Raw genomic sequence first — 24,417 nt, forward strand, 5'->3', positions numbered from 1 at the left:
AGAATAAATTTCAAATTCCTTAGCTTGATACCAACCTGACCCAACTTACTTTTTCTGTTTTAACTCTGACTCCACTCTCCAATTGTTTTAATCACATTGGATTTTTTCTTCTTTTTTTAAAATTATTTTTTAAACCGTGGTGAAATAACAAAATGTAAAATTTACCACCTTAAACCATCTTGAAGTATACACTTTAGTGGCATTAAGTACATTCACATTGTTGTGCAAATCCCATTGGATTTTAAATCACACGAGTATCGCTGTTCCCCTAATGCTTCCGGCAGTTTGTTGCCTGGACCATACCTCTATCTATGTGATTCCTGCTGGCCCCTGAAATGCCTTTCCCTTTCCTTACCAATTAAAATCCTACATATCATGAAGACCAGTTGTTTTAGCCTCTTATGAAACCTTATCTGGAAACAGAAGGTCAACTCTGTTGCTAGGTAACATACTACTTAAAGTTAAAATGATGCCTGGTTGGTAAATTGCATCTGGACTGGGAAGATTCATACATGAACTACAAATACCTGATGGGGATGCGATATTTTGGACTTCCCTGAGTGATGACTTGTGATTAGGCAGGTTCCTTGTCCCTGGAGGCTAGGGCTACGGAGTTGTTACAAGAGATACTGCCTTTAAGGGCATGAGGCTTCTAATCCAGGAACATTCTTGTACCCACCCTATATTGATCTTGTCTTCTTGCACCTGATCTGTCACCTGGGGGGCATGGACTGATGTTTGTACTGACATAAAGAATCCCACTGAAGAAAAACTCTGAAGCTGCCTTGCTAGCCAGTGGCATTTCATGTATTATATCTTTCTTGATTAGATCTACTGTGGCTCATAGTAGTCTTATGAGTCTGAATGTTTAGTTGGACTAAGAGGACCTGCTTTGAGGAGTTGCATCAATATGCAGACATATTGTCCTAAATACTAATACCCCTTGCACACCTGGACTTAAAACCACTGGGACTATACTCAGGGCTAAGGTAATAAAGCATGGCTTACCTTTGGAAGGAGCTGGATTGCCTGTAGAATTCTTTGTCTGTGCCCAGAATTAAGGATTCCAATTTCCAACAGATCTTGATCTTCCATAACATTGCTTCCCTGAAACAAAACCAGAAATGTTATAAATTAAATCAGGCATTTTTACTGTGGGTAAATAATGATTTTCTTAATACAGAGAAAAATAACTAACAAGTGATCTGATTTTTATAGACAAAAACATAGAGTCATTCTTCTGTGAGGGTGAGGTGAGAGTAGGTCACCTATATGACTGTGTTGAAGGTTCTGGGAAAGTTTTCTTTCCCTCACAAATACTCTCGTGGCTTACTATTTATGGTTGGATTATCTGTACTGGGAATTCATTCCTGTGACTCAAAACCTTGTTCCCCTACAAATGTATATGCTTCTAGGAAGAGTTGTCACTTAAAACTATCAGTGACCTATGCATGGAGGTGAATGAACAAGTTTTTTTTCCCTCTGAAAACAGACTTTTTAAGGAGAGCTGATGGACTAATTGAAGTATACTAGGAAAGTTAAAAGAGAATTCATAATTAATCTTAAATATTGAATGTCAGATACTTGATCACGATGTGAGGACAGAACAATGAGTAAGATGCAGGTCCCTGCCCTCAACCGTCCATTCCTTCCAGTCCAGGGATGGACACAGATTGTTCAAAGGCAGTTAGGATGCTGTGAATATGCTATGATGGTGACACATGCTTGGTAGTGTAGAGGGGATCTGGGACATGTTTTCAGGGGAGATGATGTCTAATCAGATGTCTGAAGGATGGTTTGGATTTAGCATTCAAAATGGGAAGGACTAGGAGAAATTATGTGCAATGTCGTGTGGGTAAGAAAGAACACAGTTTACTGGGAAACATCAAGTTCTAGGATAACTTGGAGAGAGGAGCGAAACGTAAGTCTGGAAAGATGAGGAAAGGCCAGACTATACAGATGTTGTATGCCACGCTGAGGAATTTAGACTTCATCTTGACCATAATGGGAAGCCTGGACAGATTTTAAGAAAAGGAGTTACATGATGAGATTCCATATTTAGAAAGATCAATTTGTTTTCTGTGGCTGGGCCTCAGTTTCCTTACCTATAAAATGATGAGGTTGAGCCACATAATCTCCAAGGATCAGTCTAGTCCTGATATTCTCTGATTTCAATGATTTTTTGACCTCTGATTAATATTCCAACACAGAAATTTATTTATTTATTTATTTTGGCTGTGCTGTGCGGCTTGTGGGATTTTAGTTCCCTGACCAGGGATCAAACCTGGGCCTTCAGCAATAAGAGGGTGGAGTCCTAACCACTGGACAGCCAGGGAACTCCCTGTAACACAGAAATCTATAAATGGCTTATTTTGTCCCTAAATTTTAGTCTTTTGGAGCTTGCAAGCTAGAGTTTCCCTTTAAATAAGTCTATAGAGAAGTTCAAGAATTCAGATCACTGGTTTCTATGGACAAGTCAAACTCTGTCCTACTAATGTGTAAAATAAAAACACTTATGAATAGAAATTACAGAATACCTATTTATGGAGAGCAATGGGTACTGATGAATATTTAAAGCAAAAGAGAATGAACTGGAAAGGGCAATCATGGGAGCATGGAGACCGTTAGAAGACCACAGTAGTTGTTCTATAGATGATGTGGGCTTAGACTAAGGTTGTGGTCACAGAAGACGGAAAGAAGTGAGTGGATCTGAAAACTATCAAGAAGTTTGACTTGGTAACTGAATGCACAGAATGATGGAGAAATTCAGAATACACGTCAGTTCCAGGCTTCAGCAGTAGGGGTGGATCGTGATGCCTTTTCCTGAGAAAGTAAAGGAGGAGGGGCCAGTTTACTATGCTGCAAAGACTAATGTCTTTCCCTGGACTGGCACAGAACAGATGAATGTAAACAATTTAATATCGGACTATGTTATAAATGGATGTAACTGGCTGTTCTTAGAAAGATTAAAGTCATTAGAATGGCATCATAGCTAGGGATTTACAATGGGCGCTCACCAGACAAAAACATTCCACCTACGCATAGTGACATTCCTGTGCTTAAGCTACTCTGGCCACCTTGGAGAAGGCAGAACTATGCAGGTAGAGCAGCATGATAATAAAAGCCTAATGCAAACAAATAAGCCAGTCTTGGGAGTATGCCACAAGAAACACTGCTCTCAGAAAGTACTCAGTGCACACAATAGGGCATGGCTAAGGATATAAATGATTTCATTTTGAGAAAGCGTTATTATTTTCAGAAATGGACTAGTGTGTCATGAGCGGGATGTATGACACCGTTCTGTGTTTGACTTTCACTCTTTAAGGGGTTTTCCAAAGGAGTTAAAAGGCCCTTAAAAAACAAAAACAAAAAAACAAAAAACTTTGGCCACCTATGTATTAGATCATTATCTGGTTTTCCACTGGCTAAATTACCAGCCCACAACCTAAGCTTATACAAAATATAGAACCTGGGTTCTTTGTACAAACACAAAACACACCAGGATGTTATAGTCTGAATTAGCTACTATCTATAGGTAATACTAAAAACTTGATTTCAGTGTTTGAATACTGAAATGATTTTAAAAATTTAATCCTTAAATCATAAACAATACGAAAAGACAGCCCTCAGAATGGGAGACAATATTTGCAAATGCAGCAACTGACAAAGGATTAATCTCCAAAATTTACAAGCAGCTCATGCAGCTCAATATCAAAAAAACAAACAACCCAATCCAAAAATGGGCAGAAGACCTAAACAGACATTTCTCTGAAGAAGATATACAGATTGCCAACAAACACATGAAAGAATGCTCAACATCATTAATCATTAGAGAATTGCAAGTCAAAACTACAATGAGATATCATCTTACACCGGTCAGAATGGCCATCATCAAAAAATCTACAAACACTAAAGGCTGGAGAGGGTGTGGAGAAAAGGGAACCCTCTTGCACTGTTGGTGGGAATGGAAATTGATACAGCCACTATGGAGAACAGTATGGAGGTTCCTTAAAAAGCTAAAAATAGAACTACCATACGACCCAGCAATCCCACTATGGGCAAAATCCCACTACCCTGAGAAAACCATAATTCAAAAAGAGTCATGTACCACAATGTTCACTGCAGCTCTATTTACAATAGCCAGGACATGGAAGCAACCTAAGTGTCCATCAACAGATGAATGGATAAAGAAGATGTGGCACATACATACAATGGAATATTACTCAGCCATAAAAAGAAACGAAATTGAGTTATTTGTAGTGAGGTGGATGGACACAGAGTCTGTCATACAGAGGGAAGTAAGTCAGAAAGAGAAAATACAGTATGCTAGCACATAAATATGGACTCTAAAAAAAAAAAAAGGTCATGAAGAACCTAGGGGCGGAGGAGCTTCAAGATGGCGGAAGAGGGCTTCCCTGGTGGCGCAGTGGTTGGGAGTCCGCCTGCCGATGCAGGGGACACGGGTTCATGCCCCGGTCTGGGAAGATCCCACATGCCGCGGAGCGGCTGGGCCCGTGAGCCATGGCTGCTGAGCCTGCGCATCCGGAGCCTGTGCTCCGCAATGGGAGAGGCCACAACAGTGAGAGGCCCGCGTACCGCAAAAAAAAAAAAAAAAAGATGGCGGAAGAGTAAGTCGTGGAGATCACCTTCCTCCACACAGATACATCAGAAATACATCTACATGTGGAACAACTACTACAGAACACCTACTGAACGCTGGCAGAGGACCTCAGACCTCCCCAAAGGCAAGAAACTCCCCCACGTACCCGGGTAGGGCAAAAGAAAAAACAGAGACAAAAGAATAGGGACGGGACCTGCACCAGTGGGAGGGAGCCGTGAAGGAGGAAAGGTTTCCACACACTAGGAAGGCCCTTTGCGGGCAGAGACTGCGGGTGGCGGAGGGGGGAAGCTTCGGAGCCACGGAGGAGAGCACAGCAAGAGGGGTGTGGAGGGCAAAGCAGAGAGATTCCCGCACAGAGGGTCAGTGCCGACCAGCACTCACCAGGCGGAGAGGCTTGTCTGCTCACCGGCGGGGCGGGCGGGGGCTGGGAGCTGAGGCTCGGGCTTCGGAGGTCAGACCCCAGGGAGAGGACTGGGATTGGCGGCGTGAACACAGCCTGAAGGGGCTAGTGCGCCACGGCTAGCCGGGAGGGAGTCCGGGAAAAAGCCTGGAGCTGCTGAAGAGGCAAGAGACTTTTTCTTGCCTCTTTGTTTCCTGGTGCGCGAGGAGAGGGGATTAAGAGCGCTGCGTAAAGGAGCTCCAGAGACGGGCGCGAGCTGCAGCTAACAGCGCGGACCCCAGAGACGGGCGTGGGACGCTGGGGCTGCTGCTGCCGCCGCCAAGAGGCCTGTGTGCGAGCGCAGGTCACTGTCCACGCCCCCCTTCCAGGGAGCCTGTGCAGCCCGTCACTGCCGGGGTCCCGGGATCCAGGGACAACTTCCCAGGGAGAACGCACGGCGCGCCTCGGGCTGGTGCAACGTCACGCCGGTCTCTGCTGACGCAGGCTCGCTCCGCATCTGTGCCCCTCCCTCCCTCCGGCCTGAGTAAGCCAGAGCCCCCGAAGCAGCTGCTCCTTTAACCCCGTCCTGTCTGAGCGAAGAACAGACGCCCTCAGGTGACCTACACGCAGAGGCGGGTCCAAATCCAAAGCTGAACCCCGGGAGCTGTGCGAATAAAGAGAAAGGGAAATTTCTCCCAGCAGCCTCAGAAGCAGCGGATTAAAGCTCCACAATCAACTTGATGTACCCTGCATCTGTGGAATACCCGAATAGACAACGAATCATCCCAAATGGAGGAGGTGGACTTTGGGAGCAACGATATATATATATATTTCCCTTTTTCTCTTTTTGTAAGTGTGTATATGTATGCTTCTGTGTGTGATTTTGTCTGTAGAGCTTTGCTTTTACCATTTGTCCTAGGGTTCTGTCTCCGTTTTTGGTTTTTTTTCACATAAAACTTCTTTTTTCTTAATAATTATTTTTTATTTTAATAACTATATTTTATTTTACTTTACTTTATTTTATTTTATCTTCTTCTTTCTTTCTTTTTTCCTCCCTTTTATTCTGAGCCGTGTGGAGGACAGGCTCTTGGTGCTCCAGCCAGGCATCAGGGCTGTGCCACTGAGGTGGGAGAACCAAGTTCAGGACACTGGTCCACAAGAGACCTCCCAGCTCCACATAATATCAAATGGCAAAAATCTCCCAGAGATCTCCATTTCAACGCCAAGACCCAGCGCCACTCAACGAGCAGCAAGCTACAGTGCTGGACACCCTATGCCAAACAACTAGCAAGACAGGAACACAACCCCATGCATTAGCACAGAGGCTGCCTAAAATCATACTAAGGCCACAGACACCCCCAAACACACCTCCAGAAGTGGACCGGCCCACCAGAAAGACAAGATCCAGCCTCAGCCACCAAAACACAGGCACTAGTCCCCTCCACCAGGAAGCCTACACAACCCACTGAACCAACCTTAGCCACTGGGGACAGACACCAAAAACAATGGGAACTAAGAACCTGCAGCCTGCGAAAAGGAGACCCCAAATACAGTAAGTGAAGCAAAATGAGAAGACAGAGAAACACACAGCAGATGAAGGAGCAAGGCAAAAACCCACCAAGCCTAACAAATGAAGAGGAAATAGGCAGTCTACCTGAAAAAGAATTCAGAATAATGATAGTAAAGATGATCCAGAATCTTGGAAATAGAATAGACAAAATGCAAGAAACATTTAACAAGGACTTACAAGAACTAAAAAGCAAACTAACAGTGATTAACAACACAATAAATGAAATTAAAAATTCTCTAGAAGGGATCAATAGCAGAATAACTGAGGCAGAAGAACGGATAAGTGACCTGGATAAAATAGTGGAAATAACTACTGCAGAGCAGAATAAAGAAAAAAGAATGAAAAAAATTGAGGACAGTCTCAGAGACCTCTGGGACAACATTAAACACACCAACATTCGAATTATAGGGGTCCCAGAAGAAGAAGAGAAAAAGAAAGGGATTGAGAAAATATTTGAAGAGATTAAAGTTGAAAACTTCCCTAATATGGGAAAGGAAATAGTTAATCAAGTCCAAGAATCACAGAGAGTCCCATAGAGGATAAATCCAAGGAGAAACATGCCAAGACACATATTAATCAAACTATCAAAAATTAAATACAAAGAAAAAATATTAAAAGCAGCAAGGGAAAAACAACAAATAACACATAAGGGAATCCCCATCAGATTAACAGCTGATCTTTCAGCAAAAACTGCAAGCCAGAAGGGAGTGACAGCATGTATTTAAAGTGATGAAGGAGAAAAACCTACCACCAAGATCACCCTACCCAGCAAGGATCTCAAACAGATTTGATGGAGAAATTAAAACCTTAACAGACAAGCAAAAGCTAAGAGAATTCAGCACTGTGAAACCAGCTTTACAACAAATGCTAAAGGAACTTCTCTAGGCAGGAAACACAAGGGAAGGAAAAGACCTACAATAACAAACCCAAAACAATTAAGAAAATGGGAATAGGAACATACATATCGATAATTACCTTAAATGTAAATAGATTAAATGCTCCAACCAAAAGACATAGATTGGCTGAATGGATACAAAAACAAGACCCGTATATATGCTGTCTAAGAGAGACCCACTTCAGGTCTAGGGACACATACAGACTGAAAGTGAGGGGATGGAAAAACATATTCCATGCAAATGGAAATCAAAAGAAAGCGGGAGTAGCAATTCTCATATCAGACAAAATAGACTTTAAAACAAAGACTATTACAATAGAAAAAGAGGGACACTACATAATGATCAAGGGACCAATCCAGGAAGAAGTTATAACAATTGTAAATATTTATGGACCCAACATAGGAGCACCTCAATACATAAGGCAAATGCTAATAGCCATAAAAGGGAAAATCGGTAGCAACACAATCATAGTAGGGGACTTCAACACCCCATGTTCACCAAAGGACAGAACATCCAAAATGAAAATAAATAAGGAAACACAAGCTTTAAATGATACATTAAACAAAATGGACTTAATTGACATTTATAGGACATTCCATCCAAAAACAACAGAATACACATTCTTCTCAAGTGCTCATGGAACTTTCTCCAGGATAGATCATATCTTCGGTCACAAATCAAGCCTTGGTAAATTTAAGAAACTTGAAATCCTATCAGGTATCTTTTCCGACCACAATGCTATGAGACTAGATATCAATTACAGGAAAATATCTGTAAGAAATACACATACATGGAGGCTAAACAAGACACTACTTAATAACTAAGATCCTGAAGAAATCAAAGGGGAAATCAAAAAATACCTAGAAACAAATGACAATGAAAACACAACGACCCAAAACCTATGGGATGCAGCAAAAGCAGTTATAAGAGGGAAGTTTATACCAATACAATCCTACCTTAAGAAACAAGAAACATCTCAAACAACCTAACCTTACACCTAAAGCAATTAGAGAAAAAAGAACAAAAAACCCCCAAAGTTAGCAGAAGGAAAGAAATCATAAAGATCAGATCAGAAATAAATGAAAAAGAAATGAAGGAAATGATAGCAAAGATCAATAAAACTAAATGCTGGTTCCTTGAGAAGGTAAACAAAATTGATAAACCATTAGCCAGACTCATCAAGAAAAAAAGGGAGAAGACTCAAATCAATAGAATTAGAAGTGAAAAGGAGAAGTAACAACTGAGAGTGCAGAAATACAAAGGATCATGAGAGATTACTAAAAGCAACTATATGCCAATAAAATGGACAACCTGGAAGAAATGGACAAATTCTTAGAAATGCAGAACCTTCCAAGACTGAACCAGGAAGAAATAGAAAACATGAACAGACCAATCACAAGCACTGAAATTGAAACTGTGATTAAATATCTTCCAACAAACAAAAGCCCAGGACCAGATGACTTCACAGGCGAATTCTATCAAACATTTAGAGAAGAGTTAACATCTATGCTTCTCAAACTCTTCCAAAATATAGCAGAGGGAGGAACACTCCCAAACTCATTCTACGAGACCATCATCACTCTGATACCAAAACCAGACAAAGATGTCACAAAGAAAGAAAACTATAGGCCAATATCACTGATGAACATAGATGCAAAAATCCTCAACAAAATACTAGCAAACAGAATCCAACAGCACATTAAAAGGATTATACACTATGATCAAGTGGGGTTTGTCTCAGGAATGTAAGGCTTCTTCAATATAGGCAAATCAATCAACGTGATACACCATATTAATAAACTGAAGGAGAAAAACCATATAATCATCTCAATAGATGCAGAGAAAGCTTTCGACAAAATTCAACACCCATTTATGATAAAAACCCTGCAGAAAGTAGGCATAGAGGGAGCTTTCCTCAACATAATGAAGGCCATATATGACAAACCCACAGCCAACATCATCCTCAATGGTGAAAAACTGAAACCATTTCCACTAAGATCAGGAACAAGAGAAGGTTGCCCACTGTCACCCTATTATTCCACATAGTTTTGGAAGTTTTAGCCACAGCAATCAGAGAAGAAAAAGAAATAAAAGGAATCCAAGTTGGAAAAGAAGAAGTAAAGCTGTCACTCTTTGCAGATGACATGATACTATACATAGAGAATCCTAAAGATGCTACCAGAAAACTACTAGAGCTAATCAATGAATTTGGTAAAGTAGCAGGATACAACATTAATGCACAGAAATCTCTTGCATTCCTATACACTAATGATGAAAAATCTGAAAGTGAAATTAAGAAAACACTCTCATTTACCATTGCAACAAAAAGAATAAAATACCTAGGAATAAACCTACCGAAGGAGACAAAGACCTGTATGCATAAAATTATAAGACACTGATGAAAGAAATTAAAGATGATACAAATAGATGGAGAGATATACCATGTTCTTGGATTGGAAGAATCAACATTGTGAAAATGACTCTACTACCCAAAGCAATCTACAGATTCAGTGCAATCCCTATCAAGCTACCACTGGCATTTTTCACAGAACTAGAACAAAAAATTTCACAATTTATATTATGGAAACACAAAAGACCCCGAATAGCCAAAGCCATCTTGGGAAAGAAAAACGGAGCTGGAGGAATCAGACTTCCTGACTTTAGACTATACTACAAAGCTACAGTAATCAAGATAGTATGGTACTGGCACAGAACCAGAAAGATAGATCAATGGAACAGGAGAGAAAGCCCAGAGATAAACCCACGCACATACGGTGATCTTATCTTTGATAATGGAGGGAAAAATATACAGTGGAGAAAGGACAGCCTCTTTAATAAGTGGTGCTGGGAAAACTGGACAGCTACATATAAAAGAATGAAATTAGAACACTCCCTAACACCATACACAAAAATAAACTCAAAATGGATTACAGACCTAAATGTAAGGCCAGACACTATCAAACTCTTAGAGGAAAACATAGGCAGAACACTCTATGACATAAATCACAGCAAGATCCTATTTGATCCACCTCCTAGAGAAATGGAAATAAAAACAAAAATAAACAAATGGGACCTAATGAAATTTAAAAGCTTTTGCACAGCATAGGAAGCCATAAACAAGACGAAAAGATAACTCTCAGAATGGGAGAAAAAATTTGCAAATGAGGCAACTGACAAAGGATTAATCTCCAAAATATACAAGCAGCTCATGCAGCTCAATATCAGAAAAACAAAGAACCCAATCAAAAAATGGGCAGAGGACCTAAATAGACATTTCTCCAAAGAAGATATACAGATTGCCAACAAACATATGAAATGATGCTCAACATCACTAATCATTAGAGAAATGCAAATCAAAACTACCATGAACTACCATTCTGACCTCACACCGGTCAGAATGGCCATCATCAAAAAATCTACAAACAATAAATGCTGGAGAGGGTGTGGAGAAAAGGGAACCCTCTTGCAGTGTTGATGGGAATGGAAATTGATACAGCCACTATGGAGAACTGTACGGAGGTTCCTTAAAAACTAAAAATAGAACTACCACAGGACACAGCAATCCCACTACTGGGCATATACCCTGAGAAAACCATAATTCAAAAAGAGTCATGTACCACAATGTTCATTGCAACTCTATTTACAATAGCCAGGACATGGAAGCAACTGAAGTGTTCATCAAGAGATGAATGAATAAAGAAGATGTGGCACATATATACAAGGGAATATTACTCAGCCATAAGAAGGAACGAAACTGAGTTATTTGTAGTGAGGTGGATGGACCTAGAGACTGTCATGCAGAGTGAAGTAAGTCAGAAAGAGAAAAAGAAATAGCACATATATATGGCATCTAAAAAAAAAGGTCATGAAGAATCTAGGCGCAAGACAGGAATAAAGATGCAGACCTACTAGAGAATGGACTTGAGGATATGGGGAGGGGGAAGTGTAAGCTGGGAGAAAGTGAGAGAGTGGCATGGACATATATACACTACCAAATGTAAAATAGATAGCTAGTAGGAAGCAGCCGCATAGCACAGGGAGATCAGCTCCGTGCTTTGTGACCACCTACAGGGGTGGGATAAGGAGGGTGGGAGGGAGGGATACGCAAGACGGAGGGCATATGGGGAGGTATGTATATGTATAACTGATTCACTTTGTTATAAAGCAGAAACTAACACACTATTGTAAAGCGATTATACTCCAATAAAGGTGTTAAAAAAATCAACAACAACAACAAAAAATACACATTAAAAAAATTAATCCTTAGAGACCACTGTTCTTCCTCTAAATCACCACCTTATCTATCTTCAGTAAGTGAGGAAACATTTTGAAGAACTGTAGGGAAGTTAGACAACTTCTCTTTGGTTCAAATATCCTAGCATACAGGAGAATTACCAAACACTTTTGAAAAATGAGCGAAAACTGTGAAACGCACAATGCAAATGGTGAGAATGTGCCCAAGAGGAAATGGTCCTAGTTGTGGAAATGTAAAGAAAAGGATTCACTGTCCCCAGTCAGGTATTCCGTTGGAAATTTTCTATTTTCTTTCTTATTGTAATATATAGGGATAGCAAAAATATCCTGGTGCATCATCTAGCCAGTCTTTTTTCAAAATAGCACCAGGCTTGGAGTCTAAAGACCTGGGTCCAGGTCTTATCTGAGTAAACATGGCTAAGCCATATATTATTTCTGAGCCTTGTGGTCCTCACCCATAAAATGAAGCCGTTTAACAAACACCCATTCAGTTCTAAAATGCTATGATTTCAGTCATGCCCAACTTTTGATTAGTATCATTCTATGTAAATACAGATTGTATAATTTGAAACTACATTTCAGTGTTTCAGAACTTATAACTTAAATTGTTTTAAGGAGTAATTATAGAGAAGTGCAAGAATACATTTTTTTTGACAAATCAATCTCAGTACTGGGAACTTACAAAATTTCTTATAAGGAGAAATCATAGAATACCTTATTTTTGTAGTATCATGGATTCTCACAGCTTTTCAGAGAAAAATCAAATGTTTCAAATCTTGCAACTAACCATTTTGCTTGTACTTGGGTAACAGCTGTGCTATCAAGGACAATAAATATTTCCATTCTTTCTAGGGAGCTACAGTTTACTCTCTTATTATCATTTGCCTTCACTGAATGTTAGAAAATCTCAGCTTAATTCCTTTTTTTCTCAATAAAAGCTGAACATACACTCTAGCTTTCTCTTTCTTCCATCTATTTTTCACATGACTGTCAGATCAGTGGTGCCTGGAGTAGAGTTCCATCAGGTCTGTCTTCTACCTAACGACCTACCACACTGCACTCTCTACCCCCTCATCTCCTTGTACACATGATGTCTCTATTTGTTCATCTCCCATTTACTCCTCAACCCAGCCCAATAGGCTTTTACCCCCATTAACTCCATAGACCTTCTCCATGAAATGTTAAGAATGACCTCTCAATTGCCGTATCTAGTTGATTCTTTTCAATCCTGACTTCAAGGATTCATTGGCCACATGTGGCTGGTGGCTACATATTGGATAATGCAAATATAGAACATTTCTGTCATCATAGAATGTTCTATTAGACAGTGACTCTCTACAGTCAAAGACATTAAAAACTGTAGTTGAATCACATAAATGGGGCAATAATGAGGATGTGACAGGGAATCAAAACAGGCAGTCAAACAAACTCATGAATCATTCTCAGGATATAACTGATGTTCCTGTTAGTCAAAGTTCATGAACATTAAATTTAGAATCTTTAGCAAATTCTAATTTTTCAGTCATTAAAACAAATTAGTAGCTGGTTCTGCTTTCATTAGTGTTTCTTCATTATGGGGCTAGAAATGTATGCTACCAAAATGACAAGTCCAATTGAGAAATTATTTACTATATTCTTAGCACAGTACACAGACATTTAAGGAATAATAATCAAGAGATAAAGTTGTTTAGTTAATAACTTTCTAGAAGGATCAAAGTCCCAAGGCAGTGTTTTTAGAACAGCTGTTTTTTTCACTGACAGGAAATGTCTAATGCAGGGGGTCTTTGTTGCTTTCTTAAGTCATGGAATGAAGAAAAGTAATGTAATATTTTATGCACTAAGAGTTGAAAGCTGAAGTTTCTATGACCATGGGGAGAATATCTTATGTATTGGATTTTTTCAGCTGTGATAAACTAATAAGATGACCAAATAGAATAAAAAGCAGTGCTTCGTACTTAATGATCCATTTGAAGTAGAACAGCTATTTACTGAAATCATTTCTCAGAAGTATCTCTGCTGATCTTTTCTGTCTCTGAGAATTTCAGCTTGAAAAGTTCTCATTTTCATAACCTTAATGTCATATCACATTAATTTATAAGCCTTTCCTTCACATTGCATATTATATAAAATGCTAAGGAAACATATTTAAGGACCATAGAGAACTGGTTTCTTCTAATACAAGCTTGAGTTGGATGTTATTTATTCTCTTCAGTCCAAGACTGAAAAAAATCAGTAAGATACTATGGATTGGAGGAGATTTCTTCTGCTCTATAATTAACTAAATTAGATTCTTCTTTACAGTTTGTGTGGCCTTAAATATTTGAAATAGAATATTTCAGTAGTAGAATGAATGATACCACGATCTTGCAAATTCACACATGGAAAAACATATTTTAATTTATTTTTAATATGATTTTTTTTTACAGCATAAATGGTGGTATAAAACATGGTGGTATAAAACTATATACGATTTTCTTGGAATAGCAATGCTACCTTAAGCTTCTATAAAGATTTTGAGTCAATCTGATATCAGTTTACAGGTAAATGCAATGTATGTCTTTGCTGCATGATAACGATAATAACTACTGTGATAAATACCAGATTTATAATCCCTTATCAGTGTTGGAACAAAGCTTTATTTAGTTTATCAGACAGAAACATGAGTTCATAAGTGATCAGATAATGAATGATGTGCTTTTTCCAATTTTAATTCCTTCTCTCACATTAATGAAACGGCAGTAGAAGAAAATTTTGTAGTATATTTTTTACATCTCTATCTTAGCCTTCCATTTTAACATATCCTGTCTACTGCAGTGGAATTTCTTGTTCACAACTTAACTAAATTTCCATGTTTTTAGCTTATGAAGAAAGTTTCCTAGATTTTTTAGACCACATGAATTATTGATTCAGATAAATGTCACATCGCTGAGCAATAAGTTAGAAATCATCTATATATATGCAAGTTCTATATTTGAATAAATAAGCTATATCTTAGACTTGTTTCTTACGGTTAGCATTTAACAGTTCACATGATTATAATGAGTTTTATACAACCAATTTTTTCCTTTTTATTTTTCAAGCCTTTTTCCCCTTTTAAACATCTATTCTGAAGCTACAGAGAGAGAGAGAGAGAGAGAGGGAAAGGGAATTTAAGTAATCAGTTATATATTTCTTAAAGCATTGAGCAAGGTTTGGTGATATCATAAGTTAAAATTATGATTCATTTGCAACATGTGTTAGAATTATGTATATTTATTAAAGACTTTCTTTGGTCAAAAATTTCATAGTGGCAAAAGAGGAAGACTTCATTTTTCAGGATGTTAATCCACAATTCACACAAGAAAGAAGAAAAGCTGATGTGAAAAAAACTTATTTGTATGTTCTTACTTTTTTCCTGATACATACATACGAAAATATAAAGCATATGAACACCTATTGTCTTCTTTCTATTTTCCCATTAATGGCAGTTGGTGTAAGTTAGCATAAAGTAAATTGCACACGTATTGAGTTCTTGTGCCAGGCTCTGTTCTAAATGCCTTAGATATATTACCTTATTTAATTCTCACAACAACTCTCTGAGGGTAGGTGCTTAAATAACTTGCTCCCAATAGCTGACAGGAGTCTTTCCCATAACTATCATCTGACATCGCCTCCAGTGGGGTTAGCGCAGGAGAGAAAAGATTCAGTAAAAAAACGTGGTTAGACCTAAACCATTTGTATTTTACTTTGAACCATATGAAATTCACATTTGAAAGCAAATGTTCTAAAGTATTTTATGTTTGGCTCTACAGAGTTTAAGCAATGATGAATCCCTCTTTATAGAAGAGCATTTGGAAAGCCATCTGACCTATTCTTCCCTCCTCTGCTCCAGTTCTTTCTGTTCACTGAATCATGGAATCAGGGTTGGCAGGGACCTGGGTTTTTTCTAGTCTAAATGTTCCCTAACTAACTGCAAAGCTTTAACTTGCCTCTCTCTTTTGAAGCGTGGTGTCTAGCTGGGTTATGCCATTCCCAAAGGGGTAGGGCGGACATTAAATGCTTAAAATGGTCTTTTCCAGCAGCTGAGTCTGAGCAGGGGGTGGGAATAGGATTGGGGGGACACCTCGGTCCTACTCTTTTAGCTCCAACTGTGCTGTGGACTGAGTGTGACAGGAGAGCTATTAGAAGAACATGCCAAAAGTGGAGATGAAAGGAAAACAGTTAGCAGCTGTCCTGTGTCCTTTTCCAATCAAAAGCTGTAAAGTTAAAAAAATTTTTTTCCTTGGGTAGGCTGTACATAATCTTGGCAGGTATCTAAGTTTTGTTCTTCTATCTAACAGGCTGAACATTTCCCAGTGCCTCACAAGAGCAAAGTGGGCAGCGATTAGGTTAGGTTGGACCCCCTGCTCTTAACAGAAGAGGAACATGGAACCTTTGTATTTACAGCAGGCTCCTCTTGCAGGTGACCTCGCACTGGTGATGCAGAACTCCAGAAGGAAAGCCTCCTCTTGGAGAAGCAAAATTTGCTCCTGGGTATAACCAGCACAGCCACACACAGGAAAAAGTGCCAAAAATGATTCATAGTTAACTACTGGCCATCAACCAGTCACTAAGTACTAGATACTCTGCCCTTCTATTTATAAACCTTCCAACAATCTTCTACTATAAGTGGTAGTATCTTCATTTCATAGACAAGGAAACTGAGTCTCAGAGCTATGAAGCAATGTAGCCAGGTTTACATGGTTAGTATGTGGTAGATTTGGGATCAGTGTTTTATTCAGTCAGACTCTGATGCTCATGCTTCTTTCACTACAGAAAGAGAGCCAAATGTTTAGTAGGGGACCTTTTCTGGATGCAGATTCCAGTCAAACAGATGTGTTACACTGCCAAGAAGTAACTCCCATTACCCTATTTTCACACACAGCCTTACGCATATATTGACAGACCATTAAGAGTGACTGCCATGGTTTCTCCAACACATTTTATTGCAAATATATTATTTACCTCCTGAAAGGTCAATTGGTTAGTTCTCCTTCCAACTACCTTAGTGTAAGCTAGAACCAAGCATGTTAATATAAGTGACCCAGGGTGTTCCTGGCTAAAGCACCAAGTAACTTGCCATGTTCTGAACCGGGATGATGCTGGGAGGTGGGGAATGACAACACGGCGTTGAGTTGGTACTTGTCAGCTCCTCCTCAGAGCCTTGTCAAACTCTCTGGCTGGTCAACTGGGAAAGTAAAGTTCTCAGGGTCAGAACCATGTTTGGGTAATTTTCCTGTAGGTCTCTTTCAAAGCCAAGATTTAGGAGGGAAGATGTCTAAAAAAGGAAATAATAAGGTAGAGGATGTCCAAGAATGAATTAAGGACATTTATGTTCCTGACTTAACATGTTCTGAATCCAGAGAGAAGAGGGTGAGTTGCAGTCCCTTGTGAAGGAGCCTGTGATGGTGAAGGTGGATAATTTAGCCCTCTGGGACCTGGTAGGCCAGTAATAAAGGCGACTCATTAGTCCTTCAAAGAGACGGTGCTCTCAAGGACCAGACATCTCCAGATTTAAGGATGATAAGGTCTTCTGACACTGAGACCTATATATAGAAATAGCCAAATAAACATAAAAGGAGAGGAGGAAAGAGGAAGAGAAAGGCAGGGAGAGAGGGAAGGAGATAGAGAAAGTGTTGCTTATTAAAGGTGAAGGTGGTAGTAAGGGAAGTAGGGTTGCCAGATAAAAGATAGAAACTCCAATGTAACTGGGATCGTGTATTTTTCTTTGCTGAATCTGGCAGCCTTAGAAAGGAGGCCACTGAATGCTGGAAACAAACTGGCAGAGTCTAGTCGAGTCAAAGCTACCACGGAGGTAGGACCTGCCACTCATTTATTTATTGAACATATATTTGTTCAATTAACATTACACTTACCATGTGCCAGGCACTGGGCCAGGCCCTGGGATACACTGAGAATAGGACAGCAAGATCCCTCTACTTTTAGAGTTTACTGTCTAGTGGGGAAAACAGAAAAATAACCTAATAAAAATAATACAAGTAATTATCAGTTAGCAAAGTTTTATATATGCCAAGCACTATTAAGTGCTCTGCCTTGTTGATTGCTCACAACAACCCCTGAGGTTGGTACAATTATTACCCTGATTTGCAGATGAAGCACTGAAGGCAGGGAGAACCTAATAATCTGTCCAAGGTCACACAGTTACTGAAAACTGCTATAAAGGACATCAATACAGTGCTGTGATTAAAAAGAAAAAATTACAAGGAAGACTTATGTTAAAAAGGCTGGTCAGGAAAGCCTCTTTGAGAAAGTGGCATGTAAACTAAGACATGAAGGATTAGAAGGAGCAACCCAACCCTGACAGGAGCCATTAGAAGGGAATTCCAGGCAGAAGGAACAGAAGCGGCAAAAGCACTGAGGTGAGAAAAGAGCCAGGCATATTCTAGGAACAGACAGATGGCTAGTAAGATTGGAATTTAGTGGTTAAAGGCTAGTAAGATGACTTTGAGGGGGAAACAGGGCATAGATAACGCAGGGCCTTACAGATCCTGATAAGGACTCTGGTTTTATGCTAAACGCAATGGAAAACATTGAAGGACATAAGCTGTCTTGCATTTATTTTGTCATCTTTTTTATTTTTTATTTTTGCTTTATAACAAATTTAATCAGTTATACATATACATATGTTCCCATATCCCCTCCCTTTTGCGTCTCCCTCCCACCCTCCCTATCCCACCCCTCCAGGTGGTCACAAAACACCGAGCTGATCTCCCTGTGCTATGCGGCTGCTTCCCACTAGCTATCTACCTTACGTTTGGTAGTGTATATATGTCCATGCCGCTCTTTCACTTTGTCACAGCTTACCCTTCCCCCTCCCCATATCCTCAAGTCCATTCTCTAGTAGGTCTGTGTCTTTATTCCTGTCTTACCCCTAGGTTCTTCATGACATTTTTTTTTCTTAAATTCCATATATATGTGTCAGCATACAGTATTTATCTTTTTCTTTCTGACTTACTTCACTCTGTATGACAGGCTCTAGGTCCATCCACCTCATTACAAATAGCTCAATTTCGTTTCTTTTTATGGCTGAGTAATATTCCATTGTATATATGTGCCACATATTCTTTACCCATTCATCCAATGATGGACACTTAGGTTGTTTCCATCTCCGGGCTATTGTAAATAGGGCTGCTATGAACATTTTGGTACATGTCTCTTTTTGAATTATGGTTTTCTCAGGGTATATGCCCAGTAGTGGGATTGCTGGGTCATATGGTAGTTCTATTTGTAGTTTTTTAAGGAACCTCCATACCGTTCTCCATAGTGGCTGTACCAATTCACATTCCCACCAGCAGTGCAAGAGTGTTCCCTTTTTTCCAAACCCTCTCCAGCATTTATTGTTTCTAGATTTTTTGATGATGGCCATTCTGACTGGTGTGAGATGATATCTCATTGTAGTTTTGATTTGCATTTCTCTAATGAGTAAAGATGTTGAGCATCCTTTCATGTGTTTGTTGGCAGTCTGTATATCTTCTGTGGAGAAATGTCTATTTAGGTCTTCTGCCCATTTTTGGATTGGGTTGTTTGTTTTCTTGTTATTGAGCTGCATGAGCTGCTTATAAATTTTGGAGATTAATCCTTTGTCAGTTGCTTCATTTGCAAATATTTTCTCCCATTCTGAGGGTTGTCTTTTGGTCTTGTTTATGGTTTCCTTTGCTGTGCAAAAGCTTTGAAGTTTCATTAGGTCCCATGTGTTTATTTTTGTCTTTATTTCCATTTCTCTAGGAGGTGGGTCAAAAAGGATCTTGCTGTGATTTATGTCATAGAGTGTTCTGCCTATGTTTTCCTCTAAGAGTTTGATAGTGTCTGGCCTTACATTTAGGTCTTTAATCCATTTTGAGCTTATTTTTGTGTATGGTGTTAGGGAGTGATCTAATCTCATACTTTTACATGTCCCTATCCAGTTTTCCCAGCACCACTTATTGAAGAGACTGTCCTTTCTCCACTGTACATTCCTGCCTCCTTTATCAAAGATAAGGTGACCATATGTCCGTGGGTTTATCTCTGGGCTTTCTATCCTGTTCCATTGATCTATCTTTCTGTTTTTGTGCCAGTACCATACTATCTTGATTACTGTAGCTTTGTAGTATAGTCTGAAGTCAGGGAGCCTGATTCCTCCAGCTCCATTTTTCGTTCTCAAGATTGCTTTGGCTATTCGGGGTCTTTTGTGTTTCCATACAAATTGTGAAATTTTTTGTTCTAGTTCTGTGAAAAATGCCAGTGGTAGTTTGATAGGGATTGCATTGAATCTGTAGATTGCTTTGGGTAGTAGAGTCATTTTCACAATGTTGATTCTTCCAATCCAAGAACATGGTATATCTCTCCATCTATTTGTATCATCTTTAATTTCTTTCATCAGTGTCTTATAATTTTCTGCATACAGGTCTTTTGTCTCCTTAGGTAGGTTTATTCCTAGATATTTTATTCTTTTTGTTGCAATGGTAAATGGGAGTGTTTCCTTGATTTCACTTTCAGATTTTTCATCATTAGTATATAGGAATGCCAGAGATTTCTGTGCATTAATTTTGTATCCTGATACTTTACCAAATTCATTGATTAGCTCTAGTAGTTTTCTGGTGGCATCTTTAGGATTCTCTATGTATAGTATCATGTCATCTGCAAACAGTGACAGCTTTACTTCTTCTTTTCCAATTTGGATTCCTTTTATTTCCTTTTCTTCTCTGATTGCTGTGGCTAAAACTTCCAAAGCTATGTTGAATAAGAGTGGTGAGAGTGGGCAACCTTGTCTTGTTCCTGATCTTAGTGGAAATGGTTTCAGTTTTTCACCATTGAGGACGATGCTGGCTGTGGGTTTGTCATATATGGCCTTTATTATGTTGAGGAAAGTTCCCTCTATGCCTACTTTCTGCAGGGTTTTTATCATAAATGGGTGTTGAATTTTGTCAAAAGCTTTCTCTGCATCTATTGAGATGATCATATGGTTTTTCTCCTTCAATTTGTTAATATGGTGTATCACGTTGATTGATTTGCATATATTGAAGAATCCTTGCATTCCTGGAATAAACCCCACTTGATCATGGTGTATGATCCTTTTAATGTGCTGTTGGATTCTGTTTGCTAGTATTTTGTTGAGGATTTTTGCATCTATGTTAATCAGTGCTATTGGCCTGTAGTTTTCTTTCTTTGTGACATCCTTGTCTGGTTTTGGTATCAAGGTGATGGTGGCCTCGTAGAATGAGTTTGGGAGTGTTCCTCCCTCTGCTATATTTTGGAAGAGTTTGAGAAGGATAGGTGTTAGCTCTTCTCTAAATGCTTGATAGAATTCGCCTGTGAAGCCATCTGGTCCTGGGCTTTTGTTTGTTGGAAGATTTTTTATCACAGTTTCAATTTCAGTGCTTGTGATTGGTCTGTTCATATTTTCTATTTCTTCCTGATTCAGTCTTGGCAGGTTGTGCATTTCTAAGAATTTGTCCATTTCTTCCAGGTTGTCCATTTTATTGGCATAGAGTTGCTTGTAGTAATCTCTCATGATCTTTTGTATTTCTGCAGTGTCAGTTGTTACTTCTTTTTCATTTCTAATTCTATTGATTTGAGTCTTCTCCCTTTTTTTCTTGATGAGTCTGGCTAATGGTTTATCAATTTTATTTATCTTCTCAAAGAACCAGCTTTTAGTTTTATTGATCTTTGCTATCGTTTCCTTCATTTCTTTTTCATTTATTTCTGATCTGATTTTTATGATTTCTTTCCTTCTGCTAACTTTGGGATGTTTTTGTTCTTCTTTCTCTAATTGCTTTAGGTGCAAGGTTAGGTTGTTTATTCGAGATGTTTCCTGTTTCTTAAGGTGGGATTGTACTGGTATAAACTTCCCTCTTATAACTGCTTTTGCTGCATCCCATAGGTTTTGGGTCGTCGTGTCTCCATTGTCATTTGTTTCTAGGTAATTTTTAATTTCCTCTTTGATTTCTTCATTGATCACTTCGTTATTAAGTAGTGTATTGTTTAGCCTCCATGTGTTTGTATTTTTTACAGCTCTTTTCCTGTAATTGATGTCTAGTCTCATAGCATTGTGGTCGGAAAAGATACTTGATACAATTTCAATTTTCTTAAATTTACCAAGGCTTGATTTGTGACCCAAGATATGATCTATCCTGGAGAATGTTCCATGAGCACTTGAGAAAAATGTGTATTCTGTTGTTTTTGGATGGAATGTCCTATAAATATCAATTAAGTCCATCTTGTTTAATGTATCATTTAAAGCTTGTGTTTCCTTATTTATTTTCATTTTGGATGATGTGTCCATTGGTGAAAGTGGGGTGTTAAAGTCCCCTACTATGATTGTGTTACTGTCGATTTCTCCTTTTATGGCTGTTAGTATTTGCCTTATGTATTGAGGTGCTCCTATGTTTGGTGCATAAATATTTACAATTGTTATATCTTCTTCTTGGATCAATCCCTTGATCATTATGTATTGTCCTTCTTTGTCTCTTCTAGTAGTCTTTATTTTAAAGTCTATTTTGTCTGATATGAGAATTGCTACTCCAGCTTTCTTTTGGTTTCCATTTGCATGGAATATCTTTTTCCATCCCCTTACTTTCAGTCTGTATGTGTCTCTAGGTCTGAAGTGGGTCTCTTGTAGACAGCATATATATGGGTCTTGTTTTTGTATCCATTCAGCCAATCTGTGTCTTTTGGTGGGAGCATTTAGTCCATTTACATTTAAGGTAATTATCGATATATATGTTCCTATTCCCATTTTCTTAATTGTTTTGGGTTCGTTATTGTAGGTCTTTTCCTTCTGTTGTGTTTCTTGCCTAGAGAAGTTCCTTTAGCATTTGTTGTAAAGCTGGTTTGGTGGTGCTGAACTCTCTCCGCTTTTGCTTGTCTGTAAACGTTTTAATTTCTCCATCAAATCTGAATGAAATTCTTGCTGGGTAGAGTAATCTTGGTTGCAGGTTTTTCTCCTTCATCACTTTAATTATGTCCTGCCACTCCCTTCTGGCTTGTAGAATTTCTGCTGAGAGATCAGCTGTTATCCTGATGGGGATTCCCTTGTGTGTTATTTGTTGTTTTTGCCTTGCTGCTTTTAATATGATTTCTTTGCGTTTAATTTTTGACCGTTTGATTAATATGTGTCTTGGCGTATTTCTCCTTGGATTTATTCTGTATGGGACTCTCTGTGCCTCCTGGACTTGATTAACTATTTCCTTTCCCATATTAGGGAAGTTTTCAACTATAATCTCTTCAAATATTTTCTCAGTCCCTTTCTTTTTCTCTTCTTCTTCTGGAACCCCTATAATTCAAATGTTGGTGCGTTTAATGTTGTCCCAGAGGTCTCTGAGACTGTCCTCTGTTCTTTTCATTCTTTTTTCTTTATTCTGCTCTGCGGCAGTTATTTCCACTATTTTATCTTCCACCTCACTTATCCGTTCTTCTGCCTCAGTTATTCTGCTATTGATCCCATCTAGAGTATTTTTTATTTCATTTATTGTGTTTTTAATCGATGCTTGATTCATCTTTAGTTCTTCTAGGTCCTTGTTAACTGTTTCTTGCATTTTGTCTATTCTATTTCCAAGATTTTGGATCTGGGAAATAGAATCTTGGATCATCTTTACCATCATTATTCTGAATTCTTTTTCAGGTAGACTGCCTATTACCTCTTCATTTGTTAGGTCTGGTGGGTTTTTATCTTGCTCCTTCTCCTGCTGGGTGTTTTTCTGTCTTCTCATTTTGCTTATGTTACTGTGTTTGGGGTCTCCTTTTTGCAGGCTGCAGCTTTGTAGTTCCCGTTGTTTTTGGTGTCTGTCCCCAGTGGCTAAGGTTGGTTTAGTGGGTTGTGTAGGCTTCCTGGTGGAGGGGACTAGTGCCTGTGTTCTGGTGGATGAGGCTGGATCTTGTCTTTCTGGTGGGCAGGTCCACGTCTGGTGGTGTGTTTTGGGGTGTCTGCTGACTTTTTATGATTTTAGGCCACCTCTCTGCTAATGGGTGGCGTTGTGTTCCTGTCTTGCTAGTTGTTTGGCATAGGGTGTCCAGCACTGTAGCTTGCTGGTCGTTGAGTGAAGCTGGGTGCTGGTGTTGAGATGGAGATCTCTGGAAGATTTTCGCCGTTTGATATTATGTGGAGCTGGGAAGTCTCTTGTGGACCAGTGTCCTGAAGTTGGCTCTCCCACCTCAGAGGCACAGCACTGACTCCTGGCTCCTCAATTTGGGATGATTTGTTGTCTATTCATGTATTCCACATATGCAGGGTACATCAAGTTGATTGTGGAGCTTTAATCCGCTGCTTCTGAGGCTGCTGGGAGAGGTTTCCCTTTGTCTTCTTTGTTCTCACAGCTCCTGGGTCTCAGCTTTGGATTTGGCCCCGCCTCTGCGTGTAGGTCGCCGGAGGGCGTCTGTTCTTCGCTCAGACAGGACAGGGTTAAAGGAGCAGCCTCTTCGGGGACTCTGGCTTACTCAGGCCGGACGGGAGGGAGGGGCACGGAGTGCGGGGCGAGCCTGCAGCGGCAGAGGCCGGCGTGACGTTGCACCAGCCCGAGGCGTGCCATGCGTTCTCCCAGGGAAGCCGCCCCTGGATCCCGGGGCCCCGGCAGTGGCGGGCTGCACAGGCTCCCGGAAGGGCGGTGTGGACAGTGACCTGCGCTCGCACACAGGCCTCTTGGCGGCGGCAGCAGCAGCCCCAGCGTCCCACGCCCCTCACCAG

The 24,417-nt window shown here is 39.6% G+C and overlaps 1 protein-coding gene across 19 annotated transcripts in view; it reads right to left on the reverse strand.

The window, feature by feature from the left end:
• The window catches only part of ANKS1B (ankyrin repeat and sterile alpha motif domain containing 1B), a gene marked incomplete at both ends in the record, with an annotated part of 1,147,860 nt that overhangs the window by 332,994 nt on the left and 790,449 nt on the right, over positions 1–24,417 (reverse strand). For all 19 annotated transcript variants that reach the window (XM_079714776.1, XM_079714773.1, XM_079714775.1 and 16 more), the window contains one exon: positions 1,009–1,107. In XM_079714776.1, coding sequence (XP_079570902.1) covers positions 1,009–1,107 — 99 coding nt within the window. The remainder of the gene's footprint in view (positions 1–1,008; positions 1,108–24,417) is intronic.

The sequence above is a fragment of the Hyperoodon ampullatus genome, assembly GCF_949752795.1.
Source record: "Hyperoodon ampullatus genome assembly, chromosome: 11".
Lineage (NCBI taxonomy): Eukaryota > Metazoa > Chordata > Mammalia > Artiodactyla > Ziphiidae > Hyperoodon > Hyperoodon ampullatus.